Source organism: Bicyclus anynana, chromosome 1, assembly GCF_947172395.1.
Source record: "Bicyclus anynana chromosome 1, ilBicAnyn1.1, whole genome shotgun sequence".
Lineage (NCBI taxonomy): Eukaryota > Metazoa > Arthropoda > Insecta > Lepidoptera > Nymphalidae > Bicyclus > Bicyclus anynana.
In genome coordinates, this window is record NC_069083.1 from 12,518,535 (window position 1) to 12,539,516 (window position 20,982).

The 20,982-nt window shown below is 34.1% G+C and overlaps 3 protein-coding genes across 3 annotated transcripts; all 3 read right to left on the reverse strand.

The window, feature by feature from the left end:
• Positions 1–226: 226 nt before the first annotated feature.
• Positions 227–13,564, reverse strand: LOC112051293 (cytochrome P450 4C1). The gene is made up of 17 exons (XM_052881886.1): positions 13,414–13,564; positions 12,701–12,810; positions 12,085–12,175; positions 11,825–12,010; positions 11,347–11,744; positions 11,197–11,265; positions 10,211–10,379; positions 8,523–8,696; positions 8,259–8,443; positions 5,502–5,645; positions 4,658–4,748; positions 3,926–4,111; positions 3,449–3,849; positions 3,309–3,377; positions 2,474–2,642; positions 2,205–2,378; positions 227–2,108 (listed from the first exon to the last, which is right to left on the reverse strand). Exons 1-17 carry the CDS (start codon positions 13,562–13,564, stop codon positions 1,951–1,953), a joined length of 2,925 nt encoding a protein of 974 aa, XP_052737846.1. The 3' UTR covers positions 227–1,950.
• A 963-nt stretch (positions 13,565–14,527) lies between these two features.
• On the reverse strand, positions 14,528–17,440 carry LOC112051291 (cytochrome P450 4C1). The gene is made up of 8 exons (XM_024089872.2): positions 17,335–17,440; positions 16,765–16,855; positions 16,435–16,620; positions 15,967–16,361; positions 15,814–15,882; positions 15,553–15,721; positions 14,769–14,942; positions 14,528–14,685 (listed from the first exon to the last, which is right to left on the reverse strand). Exons 1-8 carry the CDS (start codon positions 17,416–17,418, stop codon positions 14,528–14,530), a joined length of 1,326 nt encoding a protein of 441 aa, XP_023945640.2. The 5' UTR covers positions 17,419–17,440.
• A 1,778-nt stretch (positions 17,441–19,218) lies between these two features.
• On the reverse strand, positions 19,219–20,915 carry LOC128198136 (probable cytochrome P450 4p3). The gene is made up of 3 exons (XM_052881892.1): positions 20,875–20,915; positions 20,437–20,654; positions 19,219–19,514 (listed from the first exon to the last, which is right to left on the reverse strand). Exons 1-3 carry the CDS (start codon positions 20,913–20,915, stop codon positions 19,336–19,338), a joined length of 438 nt encoding a protein of 145 aa, XP_052737852.1. The 3' UTR covers positions 19,219–19,335.
• Between the last annotated feature and the right edge of the window lie 67 nt (positions 20,916–20,982).

Sequence of the window (20,982 nt, forward strand, 5' to 3'; positions counted from 1 at the left end):
CCACTTTGATGATAACAGATTGAAAGTTTCATCCATCTCCAAATTAGGGTTACCATTCTCACTAGATAACAATTAATGTTGCAAAATATGTAAGTTACGGTCACAAATTTACAATCAATTTCTTAAAAAAATCAAGTCTGAATAATTAACATTTCACGTCAATTGTTTTTAAATTCTCGCTTTTTATTTTTCTTTATTCTTTCACATGAGAAAAAGACAGCCGTACAGCCATGTCTTCAAATCTTGCTCTTTAAATTTGCAATTCAATAAAGATCACATGAAAAAAATTAACGCATTCCACAGAAAGAACGCTGCATTTCATTCCAATTTCAAGATTTTATTTTTATCAGACAATCAGGGCCTTACCTATAATTATTCTATTTACGAATAAAACTTCCTTCGTTTTATACTAAGCTAGTACTTGTCTAGTAGGTACTCGTAACACATAAGAATAAAAAAAAAATACTTTATCCTCGTAATTTAAAGGCCCTTTAGATTAATTTACTATTTGGGCCTATTACTATTTGAAATGCTTGTTGAGCCCCGCTGTGGAGTGGTAATATGACAGTGTTTTCAAGCAAGAGTAGTGAAAATTAATTTATTACCGTTTTTGCGTAATATAGTTTGATGTTATTTTGTTGTTGTTAATAGCAATCATGAGAGTTAACGACTTGTAGTACTTGCTATTTATGGAAGTTAGGATGTTGTTTTTTGCTTCAAGGAACATCATCAATTTCTGCGCAGGTACCTACCTACTAGGTTTATATTAAGTCTTTTGTATCTATTTCTTTATTTACTTTTTGTATTTGAAGACTTATAAGCTTACTAGTTATTTATTGTTTTTCACACAATTATTTATTTGTCCTTTTTTTAATTTTTAACATTTAATTAATACAAAACACCATTAAAATTTTATAATATTTATAAAAAAAAATTAACCCTCCCGGTGGGGGACATTTGACTGCCCAAGCAACTGGCTCCAGATAGAGATAGAGGAATTTCCTTACAATACGCGCCGTCTCAAGAATAACTGCCTTCTGTATCAGACTCTTGAGTCTTGATCCAATAGTTAAGCGAAAGCTTCTTAAGGTGATGGTTGAACCATCACCTTAAGAATGGTCATAAAGCTTTTCGCTTTATGACCATTGACTGAAACAAAACAACTATCGGAACAATAATAGTTGACTTAACATTCCACATGGCGGTAATCTCGTGAGCAAGGTCCAAGCATTTTGGTACTTTTCGGTTTTAACCAGATTATCGTCATGTAAAACAGTAATATCAATATTTATTGCACGACGCACCGACCGACCGTTGTAAAACGAAGGACTAGTCATGTGATTAAAATGTAGGATTTGAAGAGAACCTAAGACTACGCAGAACATATAACACTTAGTTAGAGAGAGTTGACGAAACGAAACGAAATAAAAATAAAGTTTAACCCGACTACGTAAAAAGGAGTCTGAAAAGAACGAAACAAAAAAATATTTCAGACCGAAATAGAGAAAAGTATAATGTGCAAAATAGGTCACGGTAGAGCCGTTGTCGCACCTATTACATGCATATCATGTACCTACTTATGTTTAAAATGGAGGTGTACCTGTACCTCCATTGCATTTTTCTATTTCGATCTGAAATAATGTTCTTGTTTCGTTATTTTTAGACCCCTTTTACATAAGTAAATAAAATGGAGTGCCAAAACCATTACCCTTCCTTCTGGCGTCCGTCGCCGTAGTGTTTTCTGTATCTAAATCTGAGGTCAGTACCGTGACCCCAGATTTCTCTATTATTACACTACATACTTACATAAAAAAGTACGACGTATAAAAACCTGGTCTAAAGTCGGATTAAAACGAATTTAACGTACCTACATACCCACAACAGCCCACAACCTAACTACAAATTAAATCAAGCATAATGCTCTTTTAATATAACTCGTATAAACTGAAATTAACGTTTTTCAAATTTTATGAAAATTGGATCTCTTGTGCGTAAGATCACGTCGGTTACAAATACGATATCTTGTGGCTTCGTGACTGGAAGCAAACGGTAGTTGGACAGAACTGCAGTTATTGCCAATTTCATCTCCATCATAGCGAACTTCTGACCTGTATAAGAAAATTACCATTATTACTAGGTATATTAAGAGAAACATAAAACAAATAGCTGGGTATTAATGTTCTCCACAATGTAATGCGTATTACCTATACAGTTTCTTGGTCCAGCACTGAATGGTAGGTAAGCAAACGGATGCCAAGTTGGTTCTTTCAGGAATCTTTCGGGTCGGAACTCTAAAGCTTCGACAAATTGGTCTGAGCGTCTATGTATGTCAAGTATTGAAATTGAAATATTAATCGGAGCCGGCATTTCAATACCTCCTAAAAGTTAAAATGTGTATTAAGTGTACCTACTTAGAAGTGTAGTACCAAATGAAAATTAAACACTCTCAATAAGATTAAAGTACGTAACTTACTTAATGTCAGTGGGCAGTCGCATTTCCTTTCAATAAAATATACTGGTGGGTAAAGCCTTAATGATTCTTTAATACATGCTTCCAAGTATTTCATATTTGACAAATCTGATAACGTAGGCTTCCGGTTCGATGAGCTCAAAATTGAAGAATATTCTTCTAATATCATGTCCTATAATATTAAAAGTAATGTAATAGTATTATGACATAAGTGCGGTAAGTTGAAAATTACAGCCGAGGCGATATTGCAAGCACGAGCCGAAGGCGAGAGCTACAGTAAGGAAGCAGAGGCTGTATAATAATTATTAAAGCGCACATATGTCATACGACGTTTCATAACACATTTGCGAGGTAACACACTTTGAACACACTTTCTGAAAAAGATTTTGCATCTTTGCCTGTTTTCCTTAAGATGACATTTTTAACCGACTTCTAAAAGGAGGAGGTTCTCAATTCAGTCGGTATTATTTTTTTTTTATGTATGTACACCGATTACTCAAAGACGCCTGGACCGATTTCAAAAATTATTTTTTTGTTTCAAACGGTATAGTCTCCATTTGGTCCCATTGCCATCATGTCAAGATCTGATGATGGGATCCTGGAGAAATTGAGGGGGAGTTCACAATAAATTTTGCTAAAATGTATGTAGCCTATGTCACTCAGGCCATTAAGAATCTTTTGACATCTCATTCATTAAAATCGGTTCAGTAGCTTAGGTGCTACGGTGGAACATATACGCACACATAGATAGACTGCCAAAATCACCCTTCCTTTTGGGTTCGCCATAGTCGGTTAAAAAGATATTGTAATGTTACGCTATTCTAATTTCTTTACGTACTTGAACATGCGTGTTGTTAGCCAGTAACATAAATGCAAATTGAAGAGCAGTTGCAGTTGTATCGTGACCCTGAAACAATATTTTTTTAATTCGTTCCAATATCAGACCTTTACCGTATCTGTTGAAGAAACAACAAATACCTCGAACATAAAGGTGTCAACTTCTTCGTTGATGCCTTCTGAATCAATAAGTCCTTGTTTCTCTGCATGCAAAAGAAGATCCAACATTGCCAAACGATTTTTATTATTTACTAAATAATCATCATCATCATCACTACTTTCATTCATTGTTTTTGTATACAAGTTGCCAAAATATTCATTTTGTCGTCGTTGCTTAACAACACAATCCCGAAATGAGGTGATAAAATTTAAAGTTCTCCTGTGAGCTCGTCCTAATTGACTTAAATTAAAAATTGACTCTGGATGTAGCCATATCCTTATACTTCTATAAAAAATATGTATTCCCAATTCATGAATTGCTTTCTTGTAAGATTTGCTGACCGTAGATGATTCTTCGTCTAGAGCAGTTCCCATTGCTGTCTCTGAATTCAAATAATTAAAATGAATGATTGTATGAATGTGTATAAACACTTCAAACAAACTATCAAAATATTTTACCACAAATCGAATTTATTGTGAAATCTGTAATAAATGAATTAATGTTTGTTTTCGGACGATTCACTTCGTACTGCAATTTTTCAGCAAGCTTTGCGCTTTTGTCACATAGCACAGAATTAAAGTGGCGTAGAATTTTGAAGTGAAATGCTGGGGTAAGTATTTTTCTCCGTTGGTGCCACTTTTTACCTAAAATAATCGTTAGGTATATATTAAATTAGGTACAGAAAAATGTGGCGTAAATATTTGATACTAGCGGACGCCCGCGACTTCGTCCGCGTAAAAGTCGATGTAAACTTTGTAACCCAACCCTACCCCTTCCCTACTCCTTCCCCACCCCTACCCTACCCCTACCCTACCCATTAAGGAAGCACACGCGACGGAAGCTTAAAAATTGGGTAACTTGTCCCGTTTTCCAACCATTTCCCTTCACTGCTCTGCTCCTATTGATCGTAGCGTGATGAAAAGTATATTATATTTGCACAGGAGTATGAAAATTATTTGTACCAAGTTAAAATCCGTCGAGTAGTTTTTGTTTCTATAACGAACATAGAAACAGACAGACAGACGACAAAAATTTTACTGATTGCATTTATTAGTAGTTATTTTTATCGATTACTTTTACATTACATTAGTATCGATCACTAATCACCCCCTGATAGTTAATTTGAAAATAAATTTCATGACATTTATTATAAGTATAGATTTTAACTTACCTACTACTTTTTCACTTACCACTGCTTAATAGAAGTCCATCATGTAACCATGGTCGTAGGAAGCCATAAAGGTAACCTTTGTTATTATGTTTAGTGCTACTAATTACCGCCTGTAACAAACAATTTCATAAATAATCTAACGCGTTTATTGAAAAAAAATAAAGCCTCCGAACTTTACTTTAGTTAGTCTATAGTTTTTATATGTCTTCTTGTCTATATTGAATATCTATGTAGGAGTAATATTATAAAGAGGAAAGATTTGATTGTAATGGCTCCGAAACGACTGAACCGATTTGAAAAAATCTTTCACTGTTGTTAACCCTGGTTTACATCTGACATTATCAGCGCTATACTTGATCATTGTTGTAGTGAGAGGGTAGACCTGTAGTAGTCAGTCAAGCGATCATTCCACTAATAATAATTGATAATGTTACTTTGGGTATTTGCCATCCTTGACACGTAAAACTTAGAACCTGCTGGAGGTGTTTCCTCTACCATGAGTATCAGGATAAATAGCAAAACTGAGTAGTTAATTGTACATGCGATTAGTGAGGTTATGCGAAGTGAACCCTGTGCAAATGGCAGTGCCGATGACCAATGGAGGAAACGGCTTTTCTGTTATCAGAAGTAGAATTTAGTATGTTCTCCGTTATATTTTTAATTATTTTCATTATCTTATCCTATTAGCGGCGGGTGCCAGACTTTCAGCTCTGCATCACTTTTCAGGACGCAGTTATGGACAGGCCCCCCAAGATTCTAGTTACGTATGACAATTTACGATGCCAGGGGTAACCCCATCTATCATGTGAGTCCGTAATTTGTCTATTTATGTTAAAAAAATATTAGCAATGGTGTAATATTACCTCCACATCTTTTGGATGAGCAAGAACGAAAATTTTTTGATTCCCTAGGTTTATTTCAAATATATCCTTATATTTATTTACCATATATCTAAAATAATAAAACACCGACTCTGAAAGAAGAGTAAAAGATAAATTTTTTGATAACTATATAATTCTAAGGTGAAACGATAGCATAATGGCAAGCGTCTACAGATCCGCACCGTACGCATCGGACGTATCGCATAAAACGGATTTTAGTATTTTTTGTACAGAAAGTCATACAAGTGCGTCCACTGACCCGCAACGTCCGGATTTTAAAATTAAAAATCCGTTTGATGCTATACGATGCGGATAATAATTAGTGGACGCCTTTAGCAGCGTATACTTATAATAAATATTTTTATAACACACTAGCGGACGCCCGCAACTTCGTCCGGGTGGAATTTAGTTTTCCCTCCCTCGGGAACCACGGATTTTTCCAGGAAAAAAAGTAGCCTATGTGTTAATCCATGCTATAATATATCTCAATACGAAATTTCAGCTAATTCGGTTCAGTAGTCGAGGCGTGAAAGAGTAACTAAAATTCATATAATGTAGGATTATAATATTAGTAGTATAGGATTTGCTAGTGAAGTATTTCTTATTTCACTAATTTCAATATCAAAATGTATCTCATTACACGCATGTGCCGTATTGTGATGTAAAATGCACATGTGCTGGATTGAAACATTTATCATCCGTCTTAAATCAAACGGTACTTTTTAAAATTTTAGCAAAGACTAACTTTAATCATTTAAAAATAGTATAAGTGCGGTAAGTTGAAAATTACAGCCGAGGCGATATTGCAGAGCTCGAGCCGAAGGCGAGAGATATATTAAGGAAGCCGAGGCAGTAATTATAAAAGTGCACGTATGTCATACGACGTTTTATAACACATTTGCGAGGAAACACACATTGAACACAGTTTCTGAAAATAAAATTGCATCTTTGCCTGTTTTCCATATGATGACATTTTGACATTTTTGCACAGATAGCGAAGTGCGCACACCAGGGTTTTTTTTTAGGCAAATGCACCAAAAACAGCCAGTATTACTCATAAAGTAAATTAATATTTTGTGTTTCTGTTAATTAAAAATGGTGATCAAGATATACAAAATATTATGATCGTTTACCAGTTGACATTAAAAAATCAAAAGCATTTCCAAAGATAGGTATTCCATTAGGTCCTGGAATCTTGTTGAATCGTTTGTGGTCTGACGTGGTAACCAGAACATGATACAAAAACAATGAAATTATTAATGTCATACACACTAAAGTCCACATTTTTTAGTTTTCTTATAAACACTGCCAATAGTTATTTATTATAATCAATAGGAGGTGGAGTATTTTAGAACACGTTTTTCTTACTCACTGTTCTTGCTTTCTTTGATAAAATAATGAGCATGAGCCAAAAGTAGGCATGTAGGGCAATATGTTTTTGTTCTTTCATATCTTTGTGGTGTCGCAGAGGGCAATAGGTGCAATCAAAATGTAAACAAAAACGCGACTGTTTAAGCGTAACAAGTAGGTAGGTACCTATCACCGCAGAATAATGAATAGTCTGAGATGTCAAGCATCATGCAACTTCTTACTTACTTCGCTAAAAAATCTGAAAAAAATCTTTTTCAAACTATGGTCTATTAGATTGTTTTTATTTTTTTATTTTATTGTACAAAATACAAAAAGTGTTACATACAGTGGTACATAATTAGGTACATAAATAGCCATCCTCATAAACTTGACGTTTTTGTGAGGACGGCGAGTTCACCATTATATTAAATTATTCATTCGAGCATTCGCCATTTTGTATCTTATCATTATATTAAGATTATATTAAGAGATTTACATCTATAAGTTATTCATTTCATCCGATGTAGAATTACTTGAAATATTTTGCTTACAAATTTCAGATCGAAATATTAAAACCGACCTGAGATATGGTAAGTAAATGTCAAAATTTAATTAAATTTGATAATTAGAAATTTAGGCATTTTCATTGTTTATATCAATGTTCGAAACTCGATTCCAAAATAGAGTAGATTGTACAAGGGGCTAAAAAGACCCATTATTTTTAAAGCACGAGCCGTAAGACGAGGCCGCTAAATAGAAACCGAGTTTATGGGTTTAGCCCCACACTATACTTTTTGCTACGATTGCGAGAAAATAAAATGATTCAGTACAGTATTCAATGTTATCGCAGTCAGGTTATCTCTGTTGATAGGCTTATCACATTAACATTATAAAGCCGAATGTTCGAGTTTGGAACGGAAAAAGATTTTACTCTGTATTAACACATAGGCTACTTTTCATCCCGGAAAATCCACTGTTCCCGCGGGATTTGTGAAATACTGATTCCACGAGGACAAAGTCGCGGGCGTTTGCTATACATAAAATGCTAGGCTTATCTCTTAATAAAGAGTATGTAATGATTTCCTAAACTTAACTAAACTTAATAATTTATATTGTACTCGTACTATTCAAACACAGTTTTTATAATCGTCTGATTATAGATAGGCCAATACTTAACAATCATTACAAAACTGTCTGGATATTTAAATTCAATTTTATACCTGAAATATGAAAATTTAGTTTAATACTAACATTTAATTATTCAAACCTATTATACGTAAATACATGTGAAAATAAATACTATTTTAAACAAACGCGACTTGAAAACCTAACACTAACTAATAGGTACCTATACCTATAGTTAGAAATTCAGATTAAATCAAGTTAAAGAATGTTATTTGATGTTATATGCCGGCATTGACGTTTTTCAAATTTTACAAAAATTGGATCCCTAGTGCGTAAAAGAATGTCAGTTACAAATACAATATCTTGTGGTTTGGTGACTGGAAGCAAACGGTAGTTGGACAGAACTGCAGTTATTGCCAATTTCATCTCCATCATAGCAAACTTCTGACCTGTGTAAGAAAATTAGCAATATTACAAATAGAAGTAACAAAAACAATTAGGGTAATAATTCACGATAATGCGTATTACCTATACAGTTTCTTGGTCCAGCACTGAATGGTAGGTATGAAAATGGATGCCAAGTTGGTTCTTTCAAGAATCTTTCGGGTCGAAACTCCAGAGCCTCGACGAATTGATCTGAGCGTCTATGTAAGTCAAATATCAAAATTGTAATACCACTTGGAGTAAGCCTTTCGCTATCTCCTAAAAGTGAAATACATATAAATGTAGTGTATCATATTATATAATTAGTAGTGGTCTAAGATCCGGAATTAGAAATATATATACCCTCATCTGTTATTTATTAGTGATAAGAAGAACTGTTAATTTTCGTATTTTTTTTTTTTTTATTCTTAACAACTTGACCCTTGACCCTTGACTACAATCTCACCTGATGGTAAGTGATGATGCAGTCTAAGATGGAAGCGGGCTAACTTGCTTGGAGGAGGATGAAAATCCACACCCCTTTCGGTTTCTACACGGCATCGTACCGGAACGCTAAATCGCTTGGCGGTACGTCTTTGCCGGTAGGGTGGTAACTAGCCACGGCCGAAGCCTCCCACCAGCCAGACCTGAACAAATTAAGAAAATCTCAATCTGCCCAGCCGGGGATCGAACCCAGGACCTTCGTTTTGTAAATCCACCGCGCATACCACTGCGCCACGGAGGCCGTCAAATAACCTGGAATCTGTTTATCTTAAAATTCTTTGTTGTTTATCTTATTTCATTTGATGTGTCACATTTTCTGTATTCTGAGGTCACATGATGCAGTCTGACAATTCTTTTTTGTTTTACTTCTTGCCCCCCAAAAGTGACCTTCATATTCAACAATTTTAGAGTTTCAAAGTGTTTCTGGAAATCTTTTAGTAAAAAGCTGTCTGTTATTTTGTCAAAATTTTAGAGTCATGAGTACTTTCAAAACTATTTATTTCAAAAGTACAAAATATTGAAATATATTTGAAATCCTTTTAGCAAGTTCTATAATTTGATGTAGACACGATGCAGTAAGAATTTTTGTAAACCTTTTAAAAAATTTTAAAGTTTTAAATTTTTCCAGAAATATTTAAGTGAAAAAGCATCTTTTGCATTTTTTTTCTTTATGTTATAGTTTTTGAGATAAGGAATAATTTTTGCCTATTTTTAAAAACCTTGAAAGTATTTAAGTATTTTAACATTATAAAAAAGAAAAGAATTTTAGATGCTCCTAATACGCTCTTTCGTTTGATATATCACACGATGCAGTTTTTTTTAACTTTTCATTTTGACCCCCCCCCCCCCCCCATATTCAGATTTCATCTATTCACGGTACACCTCCGAGTTTGGGTCACAGAAATTGATATGTGTACCAAATTTCACTTAATTAGTCCAGTAGATTGGGAGAAAACAGACGGACATACGAATGTACGCGAGTAATTTATGGGTTATTTTAGAATTTAAACTATCGTAAGTGTTATTCATATTAATTGATTATGAAACACGGCTAAAACTCACGTGATATTAGGTCGGAGTATGCCCGACTAGTTCGAACCCTTAGTCATGATCTGGTTCTTGCATCGATCCAAACTCACTTTGGATCGTGCCGCGATGCAAGAACGCGAAGTTTAAGCCGTGTTTCATAATCAATTAATTTATGGGTTCTGTTTTTGTACGTATGTATGTTCGGAACCCTAAAAATGAGACTATAAACATACCATATTGAACTACAACACCAAACTTACTTAAAATCAGTGGGCCGTCGCATTTCCTTTCAATAAAATATACTGGTGGGTAAAGTCTTAATGATTCCTTTATACATGCTTCCAAATATTTCATTTCTGACAAATCTGATAACGTAGGCTTTCGGTTACATGAGCCCAAAATTGAAAAATATTCTTCTAGTATCATGTCCTATAATATTAAAGGTAATGTAAGTGATTTAATTTTAAACGTACCTAATATAAAAAAAACCTTCAAAATTAAGTCGTTTCTGAAAAAATTAAACATTTTTATTATAAGTCCCTAAACCACGACGTTATTTTCTTGATTGATTAGTAACTCGATGCTATCAACAAAACCAATTTTAAAAATACTACTTTATCCTTTAGTCGCATACATCCCTCCCTCCCCATTTACCCTTGCGAAATATGAACATTCAAAATCTTCTTCGTTTCTGTTGACCCATCTAGTAATATAAATTAATGAAGCCCAATTACAACATAGCTACTGTAAACGGTTGAGGAGCTCCCTAAACTGTCTTTCGTCTGCATCACCAGACCGCTAATGACAGTCACAACCCTTCTAAGTGGAAAGTTACCTTGTAAGTTAACAAGAGTCAACCCAAAATAATTACGTCCAAACACAAGGTAACTGTTGTAAACCGTTAAAGAGATCCCTTGTGTGTGTTACGACTCCATCATTTTATCAATTCCAAACCTTCATAAAGTTGTGTAGCGCTTTAAAATGGTTAATGAAAAAAATATAAAACACTATAGTTGCCCTTACAATTTTAAAAAGTTTCTCTCGTTTTCTCCGGAATTCCATTATAAGACCCTGACATTATTACTATAGTACCAATTGGAAAGATCTCGAACGAAAAAAGAATTTTAAAAATCGTTTCATGCGTCTTCGAGTAATCGGTGTACATACATAAAAAAAAAGATTACGACGAACTGATAACCTTTAAAAATATATTTTAACGTTACGTTGTTCCAATTTCTTTACCTACTTGAACATTCGGGTTGTTAGCAAGTAACATAAATGCAAATTGAAGAGCAGTTGCAGTTGTATCATGACCCTGAAACAATATTTATTTTTAATTCGTCAATAGCACTTTAAATCGTAACTTAATCGTATCTATCGAAGCAACTACAAATACCTCGAACATAAAGGTATCAACTTCTTCGTTGATGCCTTCTGAATCAATAAATCCTTGTTTCTCTGCATGCAAAAGAAGATCCAACATTGCCAAACGTTTTTTATCATTACTAAAAAAATCATCGTCATCACCACTTTCATTCATTGTTTTTGTATACAAGTCGTCAAAATATTCATTTTGTCGTCGTTGCTTAACAACACAATCCCGAAATGAGGTGATAAAATTTAAAGTTCTCCTGTGAGCTCGTCCTAATTGACTTAAATTAAAAATTGACTCTGGATGTAGCCATATCCTTATACTTCTATAAAATATATGTATTCCCAATTCATGAATTGCTTTCTTGTAAGATTTGCTGACCGTAGATGATTCTTCGTCTAGGGCAGTTCCCATTGCCGTCTCTGAATTTAAAGAATATTATAATGATAAATTGTAGAGAATTATAAACATACACTTCAAACAAACTATTGAGATTTCTTACCGCAAATTGAATTTATTGTGAAATCTGTAATGAAAGAATAAATGTTTGTTTTCGGACGATTCACTTCCGACCGCAATTTTTCAGCAAGTTTTGCACTTTTATCACTTAATATAGAATTGAAGTGGCGTAGAATTTTAAAATGAAATGCTGGCGTAAGTATTTTCCTCCTTTGGTGCCATTTTTTACCTAAAATCATCGCCATCAAATTAGGTACAGCAAAATATGACCCATATTTTAAATTTTTTTTTACATTGACTTACCACTGCTTAATAGAAGCCCATCATGTAACCATGCTCGAAGGAAGCTATAAAGGTAACCTTTTTCATTATGTTTAGTGCTACTAATTACCGTCTGCAACAAACAACTTCTTAAATAAATCTAACAGTGTAAACGTTTTTGCTGAAAAATAAAGAAGCCTCCCATGAACTTTACCGAGATCACGTCATATTTTAGTGTCATCGAAACACCATCCATTCATACTAATTATATTAAGGCAGCACTCCAACGTCCATATCATAAATTAAAGGTGGATTGTACCATTGAAACTGAACTGTACCAAAAATCCAGACAACTGGCAACTAGCTTCTGAATGCTCACACCCCTGTCAGGACTTAATAGGCAAGTCCGCAAGTCAACGTAGTTTTCCTATTTATAAATATACTTACATTATGTTATTTTATTATAATTAAAAGTCATTTAATTCTGGTTTTAACTTAGTTCCATTTGTCTCTTTTCTCAATGTTTAGACGTTTACTAAAATTAACTAGAACTTTGTAATTAATATTTCAACACCAAAATACCACAAGTAGCAGCAAATTAATAATCCAATTTCGAATAAAATCTTAAATTGTTTGATTACAATTACAATAATCTTACCTCCACATCTTCTGGATGTAAAAGGACTAAATATTGATTGTTCGCCAGACTTATTTCAAAAATATTCTTATACTTATTTGCCAAATATCTAAAATAATAAAATACCGACTCTGGAAAAAGAGTAAAAGATATTTTTTTTTTGATAAAGATACATCTGTAGTAGGTACCTACATTCTTATTATCTGCAATATTAAAGAAAAAAGATTCTAGGTAATGTATTATTTATGACCAATATTGTTTCAACTTTTGTTTCAAAATGCGCTGACTGCGCGCTCTCCGCTTACTATCTCGAAAACGATTAATCGTATAAATAAATTTTTAAAAGTTTTAGAGAATTTAATTTTCTACAATATTGATAATATATCAATTATACTAATACAAAATTATACTATTTTTGTCCTCAAATTTTAATAGAATGCCAATATACAAGTTTAATCATATATTCAGCCGGATATCTCAAATCCGTGGTGAACTTACTAATTTCACTGGATCATAAATCCAAAAATCCCCTCTTCGTCTCCCCAGCTTTCAGAAGATAGATACTTTCACTAATAGAAAGAGGCATTATGACTATAATATAAATAAAAATATATTATAACACAAGAATTACACGTTTAAATATAATTATTAGACTAAACCTTTTTTAAAATGATTAAACTTAGTAGGTACAGTATTACGGGGATCATGTCTAACAAAATAATATGTTCGTTTACCAGTCGACATTAAAAAATCAAAACCATTTCCAAGAATAGGTACTCCATTTGGTCCTGGAATCTTGTTGAGCCGTTTGTTTCCCAATGTGTTAACCAGAACTTGATACAAAAACAATGAAATTAATAACGCTATACACACTAAAGTCCACATTTTTAACAAACCACACTATTATAATCAATAATTCAATAGGTAGTGCATATGCGGAGTATTTTAGATAATAGTATAGAATAAACACGTGCTTCCTTACTCGCTGTTCTTGCGTTATTTGATAAAATAATGAGTACAAGCCAACCTCATCGATTAAAGTTAGAGTCAGTCCGAAGTACAGATGATGTTAGGCGATATATTGTGTTTGTTCTTTCGTATCTTTGTGCTGTCAGAGAGGTCAATAGGTAGGTCTAAGATCCGGCATTAGAAATATATTTTATTTATTGTTATTAGTGATAAGAAATAATGCACAGTGACACATTGCAAATAGCCCAAGTAAAAATGCCTAGTTAAATAGTGTCAGACAAAGGAAACTTAATACAGTTAAATTAAGCCTAAAATTAGCTTTCATTTGACATATTAGACGACTAAATAACTGATGAGGGTATATAAATAATATTACTCCTAACTCAACTGTTTGTATCTGGCAACCCCACAGTTGCAGTTTTAAAGCAGACAGCCTTTACATTTTAAATTTTGTTGAATATATAACTAATTATATTTATATGGCCGATTACAAAGAGATCAATATAATAATAAACAATATTGCTACAAAACTGACTGTCTTTTTATATTTAATTTAATAGCCTAACTGAGACGTAAAAATTTAGTTTAGTGCCTAACTTTTATTTCATCTCATCAATCAGAATCCTACGTAAACTTTTGTTTTAACTTTTGTGGGATCACCGTTAAGTTTTGTTTATGTACCCTGCTTTTATATATGTTGTTCAAAATAAAAACGTATTAATCTCAAAAAAAAAACGCAACATAAGAAAATGAATGCTATTTGACTATTAGGCAAACACGACTTGAGAACCTTACACCTAAGAGTATACGTAGATAATAGATAGGTATACAGATTAAATCGAGTTGAAGAATGTTATTTGATATAATTTGCCTATGGAATTAACGTTTTTCAAATTTTACGAATATAGGATCTCTTGTGCGTAAGATTACGTCAGTTACAAATACAATATCTTGTGGTTTGGTGACTGGAAGCAAACGGTAGTTGGACAGAACTGCAGTTATTGCCAATTTCATCTCCATCATAGCAAACTTCTGACCTGTGTAAGAAAAATTAGCAATATTACTAATAAAAGTAATAAAAAAACAAATAGAGTAATAATGCCACGAACAAGCGTATTACCTATACAGTTTCTTGGTCCAGCACTGAATGGTAGGTAAGCAAACGGATGCCAAGTTGGTTCTTTCAGGAATCTTTCGGGTCGGAACTCCAAAGCCTCGACGAATTGATCTGAGCGTCTATGTAAGTCAAATAACAAAATTGTAATACTTTTTGGAGCCAGCCTTTCGCTATCTCCTGTAAGTTAAAATAGATACCTAATTAATAGTATAAAAAACCGGCCTATTGTGTGTCTAGCCATGCGCGGTGTAGGGTTCCGTAGATTAAATGAACACCGTAAACCCTTAAATTGCAAAAATACCGATAGCGATAGGTACATAACTATCACACACTATGCAATAGACGAAGAAAAAATTGAGCTCAAAGAATCCACCGTAACATTACAAGCTTTTAAAAAAATCACCTCACTTTACAATGTAGGAAAGGCATCCCAATTTTTTTTTTATTTCTTCTTTATAATTTTTAAAGATAAACCCAGGTCAAATTTCAGCTTTCTAGTTTTCAGCTTTCTAGTTAACAGACTCCGAGTTATCCTATTAACAACTTTGTCTATTTAAGTAACAGCGGAAATAGTACGCAATTTTCGAATTCCAATTACGTTTTTAATTTGGTCGGCTTTTTAAATAGCAATTGCTATGTACGAGTAGCTGTTATAGTTTTCCTTCTAACAAAAATTACAGCAGATGGACGGACAAACAGACGGATATGGCGAAATTTAATGGTTTCCTTGTGGACTATGGAACCCTAAAAATTAGTAAACTACTATAGACTACAATACAAAACTTACTTATTATCAATGGGCTGTCGCTTGTCCTTTCAATAAAATGCACTGGTGGATAAAGCCTTAATGATTCCTTTATACATGCTTCCAAATATTTCATTTCTGACAAATCTGATAACGTAGGCCTTCCGTTGGTTGACCCTAAAATAGTAGAATATTCTTCTAATATCCTTTCCTATAAAATTTAACAATAATTTTATTACAGAACCACAAAGTTATTGTACAGTGTCACATGGTTCTCTATAACGTTTCATAACAAATACCTACCTGGCTATTTGGGTTATTAGCCAGTAACATAAATGCAAATTGAAGAGCAGTTGCAGTTGTATCATGACCCTGAAAAAATATTTTTTAAATTCGTTCAATATCACTCTAAATCGTAACCTTATCGCATATGTCGAAGAAATTACAAATAGGTACCTCGAACATAAAGGTGTCAACTTCTTCGTTGATGCCTTCTGAATCAATAAGACCTTGTTTCTCTGCATGCAAAAGAAGATCTAACATGGCCAAACGATTTTTATTATTTATTAAAAAATCCTCATCACCACTTTCATTCATTGTTTTTGTATACAAGTCGCCAAAATATTCATTTTGTCTTCGTTGCTCAACGACGCAATTTCGAAATGAGGTGATAAAATTTAAAGTTCTCCTGTGAGCTCGTCCTACCTGACTTAAATTAAAAATTGACTCTGGATGGAGCCATATTCTTAAAGCTCTATAGAACAAATGCGTCCCCAATTCATGAATTGCTTTCTTGTAAGATTGGCTGACCGTAGCTGATTCCTCGTCTAGAACAGTTCCCATTGCCGTCTCTGAGTTGAAATAATTAAAATTAATAGAAGAACGCACATAATAAAAATTTTCAGACTATCGAAATTTTCTTACCACATATCGAATTTATTGTGAAATCTGAAATGAAAGAATTAATATTTGTTTTTGAACGATTCACTTCCGATTGTAGATTTTCAGCAAGCTTTGCGCTTTTGTCACATAACACGGAATTAAAGTGGCGTAGAATTTTGAAGTGAAATGCTGGCGTAAGTATTTTTCTACGTTGATACCATTTTTTGCCTAAAATCGAAATCAAATATATAACAGAAAATAATGACGACAATTATCAGTACCTAACAAACAAATCATCATAATTTTAACAGAGTCTTTCCTGCCTCTGACAAAATATGTTATTCATTGTTATGTTATCATATTTTGGCTTACCATTGCTTAATAGAAGTCCGTCATTTAACCATGGCCGAAGGAAACTATAAAGGTAACCTTTTTCATTATGTTTAGTGCTACTAATCACTGCCTGTAACAATATACTAATTGTGTTAATAGTAAGCTTAATTATATATAATAATAGTAATTGTGTTAATAGTATACTTGCTGAACCAAATCAGGGCGGTAGAGTCAGATAGAACAAAGATACAAACTTGACAGGCTTAATTAGATACTCCGTGCGGAGTACCTAATATGAAAGGAAGTTGTAGAAGATGCTGCATTTTAGACCTCGGCACCTACGTCACAGAAATTCTGATAGTAGACTCAAACGGAAACAGGAGGGACAAAAGCACGTGCGAATTGTCAGTGATGTCCTACGTTTCTGAGACTTGGTCGCTAACTATGGTGCTTACTGTGACAAAAGACTCAGAGTCACAGCGCCGATGCTGCGAGGTATGCTCGAACTTTCTGTGCGTGATCGAATCAAACGAGGAGATTTCCAGAAGAAATAAAGTCACTGACATATTACAGCGGGTCGCGATGTAAGAAACATGTTGAAAGTCTTACCTCTACATATACTGGATGCGCAAGAAGTAAAATTTGACTGTTTCCCAACCTTAATTCAAACACACCTTTATATTTATGTGACATGTATCTAAAATAACAAAATACTGACTCTGGAAAAAAGGAAAGTAGGTAAGAGATTAATTTCTTAAATATTTTTAGCGACAGCGCGACATCTATTGTACATGTGTATCTATCTTGAGAAAATTGATAATAATAATTAATTGATGAAATCAGTATGAAACTCCGTACAATAGTTCCTGAGATCAACACGATACGCGGCGTGTTTTACTTATCTAACGAAAATATCAGAGCAAAAGAAATATACTGTGACAATACGTGCCTTAATATGGCCCTTGACGTATAAGCAAGAAATAATTCCTTCGTAATACCTATTTAGATATTCAAACTATTAAACACAATACTCCATTATAATGATCAATATAGTTTGTTTACCAGTTGACATGAAAAAATCACACGCATTTCCAACGATGGGTAGGGTTATAGGCCCAGGAACCCAGCTAAATTGTTTGTGAGTTGACGTGCCAGCCAGAACATGATACAAAAACAAAGAAATTATTAATGCCAAACACACTAAAGTCCACATTATTTTAAGTTTCTTTTAAACACTTCTTCATCAAGACCTTAACCGCAATGGATCCTTAGTTAGTGCACGTCTACTTGCTGATAAAATAACGCGTCTATTTTGATTTCAAGTGCGTTGTAAATTTATGTATTTTATTGTTCCGTATCTTGGTGCTTCTTGGGTCAAAAGGTTCCGCGAAAATAGCTATTGCCCAACTGGCTGTACACCTCGACTTCGCACGTCTCGCGCTCTGTGGCGCTAATATGTGACCAACGACCAACCAATCTCGTGAGGAGAAATAGACAAAATGCAACCAATGGCGGCGCAACCGGAAATACATAAAATCTCTTTCATTGCGTTGGGACGCAAAAGATGGGACTAGGAAAACTCTGACATTGGACGAAATTTAGTCTCTATTTCTTTTTACTGGTCGCGTATTAGTATCTCATGTGTAGGTAACTATTGAAAAAAAAATAAGACAGAACTTACAGTATGACCATATTTTATTGAAATATTATAATAACAGTTTTTATCATTATATTGACGGCCTTCGTGGCGCAGTGGTCTGTGCGTCATCCTCCTCCTAACAAGTTAGCCCGCTTCTATCTTAGATTGCATCATCACTTACCATCAGGTAACAATGTAGTCAAGGGCGAACTTGTAAATAATAAAAAAAAGTCCAACCGCATCAACTCTATCACATTGATAAACCCGTCGCAAAGTCACGGACGTGCGCTAGTACTGCGGCTTCGTCCGCAAGAATTTGTGTTTTACAATAATGTAGCACTTCAGAAAACAGTTATTTTGAAATCACAGACAGATACTTCAATTTCAATTAAATATGTATTGGTTGACAGCCAAGTAAACAAATAATTAATATTATTTAATTGCAGTGATTGTAAATTTGTAATATTACCTACTAGTGGACACCCGCGAGTTCGTCCGCGTGGAATTTAGTGTTTCACAAATCCCTCCGGATGGATTTTTCCAGGATGAAAACAGTCGGGACCTTTTAAATAATGTAGAAGAAAATCATTCTATCCAATATCTAAGGTCCCGACTGTTTTCTAATTGCTTTCTACACTTCTGGACTGAGCTTGTGAAATTAAATTATTAGTGAAGCCGCGGGCAAGTAAGATATAAAATTATAACAGAACCAATATTTTATATAATTTCATCAAAGTTAATCGAGTAATTTAATGTTCTTTCACAAAATAGGTTTTTTAAATAAGTTTATAAACAAGTACCTAACATTTATTATTAAGTTTATTTGATAGATACTCAGGTTACATTATAGAATAAATTAACTTATTACCTACACAATAATATTATGAAAAAGATCTAAAATTCAAGTACAAGTGTGTACAATGAAATAAAATTATAAAAAGTAAGTACAAAAACTAAGTCTAAAATTTTCCCTATCTATTTAATTTATCTTCACTTCGTAGTTCTAGTTTTACGTAAATTGGATCTTTAACACGTAGAACGTAGTCGAAACGGAAGATGATGTCTTCTGGTTTGGTGACGGGCAGGAGTCGGTAGCGACGCAACAGTGCTGATAGAGTTAGCTTCAGTTCCATCATTGCAAATTTTTGACCTACAGCAAATCATTTAAATTAGGTCAAATAGTTTACCAAGGTCTTGGTCGCTAACTGTGGTTCTCATAAAAAAGGTCAAAATCACTTAATTAGATCGAATCAGAAGTGAGGAGATCCGCAGAACAGCCAAAGTCACTGACATAATTCAGCGAGTCGCAAAGCTGATTCAATGGGCAGGGCATACTGGTCGAAGAGCTTATGGACGTTGGGGTCCCAAGGTGCTGGAATGGCGACCCCGCACCGTAAAGCGCAGTGTTGGTCGACTAAGAACATTAAGCGGGTTGCAGGATGTCGCTGGATGTTGGCGGTTCAGATCGTTTTTTTGAAGTTCATGCAAGAGGCCTATGTCCAGCAGTGGATGATGAACGACCATCGGCTGTTAAGGATGCTAATTGCAATCAATAACTCCTTTAAAAACTGGACAAGTGCGAGTCGAACTCACCCACCGAGGGGTCCGTATGTTACGTGGTCATATTATTATAATACCCCATTTGAACTAGTCGTTTCATTTGAAACCTACGAACAATTATAGACACTTGTTATATTTTAATTAATAATGCATAACATATTTGAGTTTTGTTTCCCTTAAGAGTGAAATAAGATGCGTTTCTTGCAGATTAAGCTATTTATTGGTGTATATATTTTTACTTAAACTTGGAAGTTTATTTTTTCACAACTGCTATGAATTGAGTATAAGGAATAAATTACAACCTGACGACACCAAGCTTTTCCGAAATAAAAAGTCTTGACATACAGACGGACGGACAACAAACTTCTCTTACAAGGATTCTCTTTGTAAGAGAATTTCAGGTACCGAACCCTTAAAATCCTAAACGGTTTTTTTGACGTAGACTGTCTAGTGCCTATAATGAAAACTAAGATATAAGTAAGAGTGCGAGTAGGCAAAGGTAGAGTACGCACCCATACAATTTCTGGGTCCAGCACTGAACGGTAAGTATGCGTAGGGGTGCCATGTTGGTTCCATCTGAAATCTTTCCGGGCGGAATTTCAGAGGTTCAACAAACTGTTCACCGAGACGATGCAAATCGTATATCAGTATAGCGTACTGTGTTCCCGCAGGAATTTGGTACTTTCCTAAAAATATGAACAAAATGTATTCACACACATATAAAAACTTTCTTAAAGATTAAATTGTATTCGCATATGACGAGAAAATATCTCTCAAAATACAGAATTATACTTTACTAGCTGATGCACCGCGGTTTCACCCGCGTAGTTCCTGTTCTTGTTTCCCGTGGGAATACTGGGATGAAACGTAGCCACTCGCAAATAACGTGAAATTGGTAAAGTTCTTTTTAAAATCAGTTTATTAAATCTCTACAAGCTCACAAACTTTACCTCTTTATTATATTAGTGTTGTTTTTCCTAATCTGCCTCATTGGTCCTGTGGTAAGCTGGTTTGGCTATGGATAATGAAGTTTATGGATAAATACGTTATTGGGATTT

Coding starts and splice junctions, on each gene's coding strand:
- LOC112051293 (XM_052881886.1), bottom strand. CDS start 13,564: ATGTGGACTTTAGTGTGTATAGCGTTATTAATTTCATTGTTTTTGTAT. Junction 8,444..8,522: donor TGGACCAAGAAACTGTATAG/GTAATACGCATT, acceptor TTTCTTACACAG/GTCAGAAGTTTGCTATGATG. Junction 2,109..2,204: donor TGGACCAAGAAACTGTATAG/GTAATACGCATT, acceptor TTTCTTATACAG/GTCAGAAGTTCGCTATGATG.
- LOC112051291 (XM_024089872.2), bottom strand. CDS start 17,418: ATGTCACATAAATATAAAGGTGTGTTTGAATTAAGGTTGGGAAACAGT. Junction 14,943..15,552: donor CGACAGCCCATTGATAATAA/GTAAGTTTTGTA, acceptor TTTAACTTACAG/GAGATAGCGAAAGGCTGGCT. Junction 14,686..14,768: donor TGGACCAAGAAACTGTATAG/GTAATACGCTTG, acceptor TTTCTTACACAG/GTCAGAAGTTTGCTATGATG.
- LOC128198136 (XM_052881892.1), bottom strand. CDS start 20,915: ATGAGGCAGATTAGGAAAAACAACACTAATATAATAAAGAG. Junction 20,655..20,874: donor AACACTAATATAATAAAGAG/GTAAAGTTTGTG, acceptor TTAATCTTTAAG/AAAGTTTTTATATGTGTGTG. Junction 19,515..20,436: donor TGGACCCAGAAATTGTATGG/GTGCGTACTCTA, acceptor GATTTGCTGTAG/GTCAAAAATTTGCAATGATG.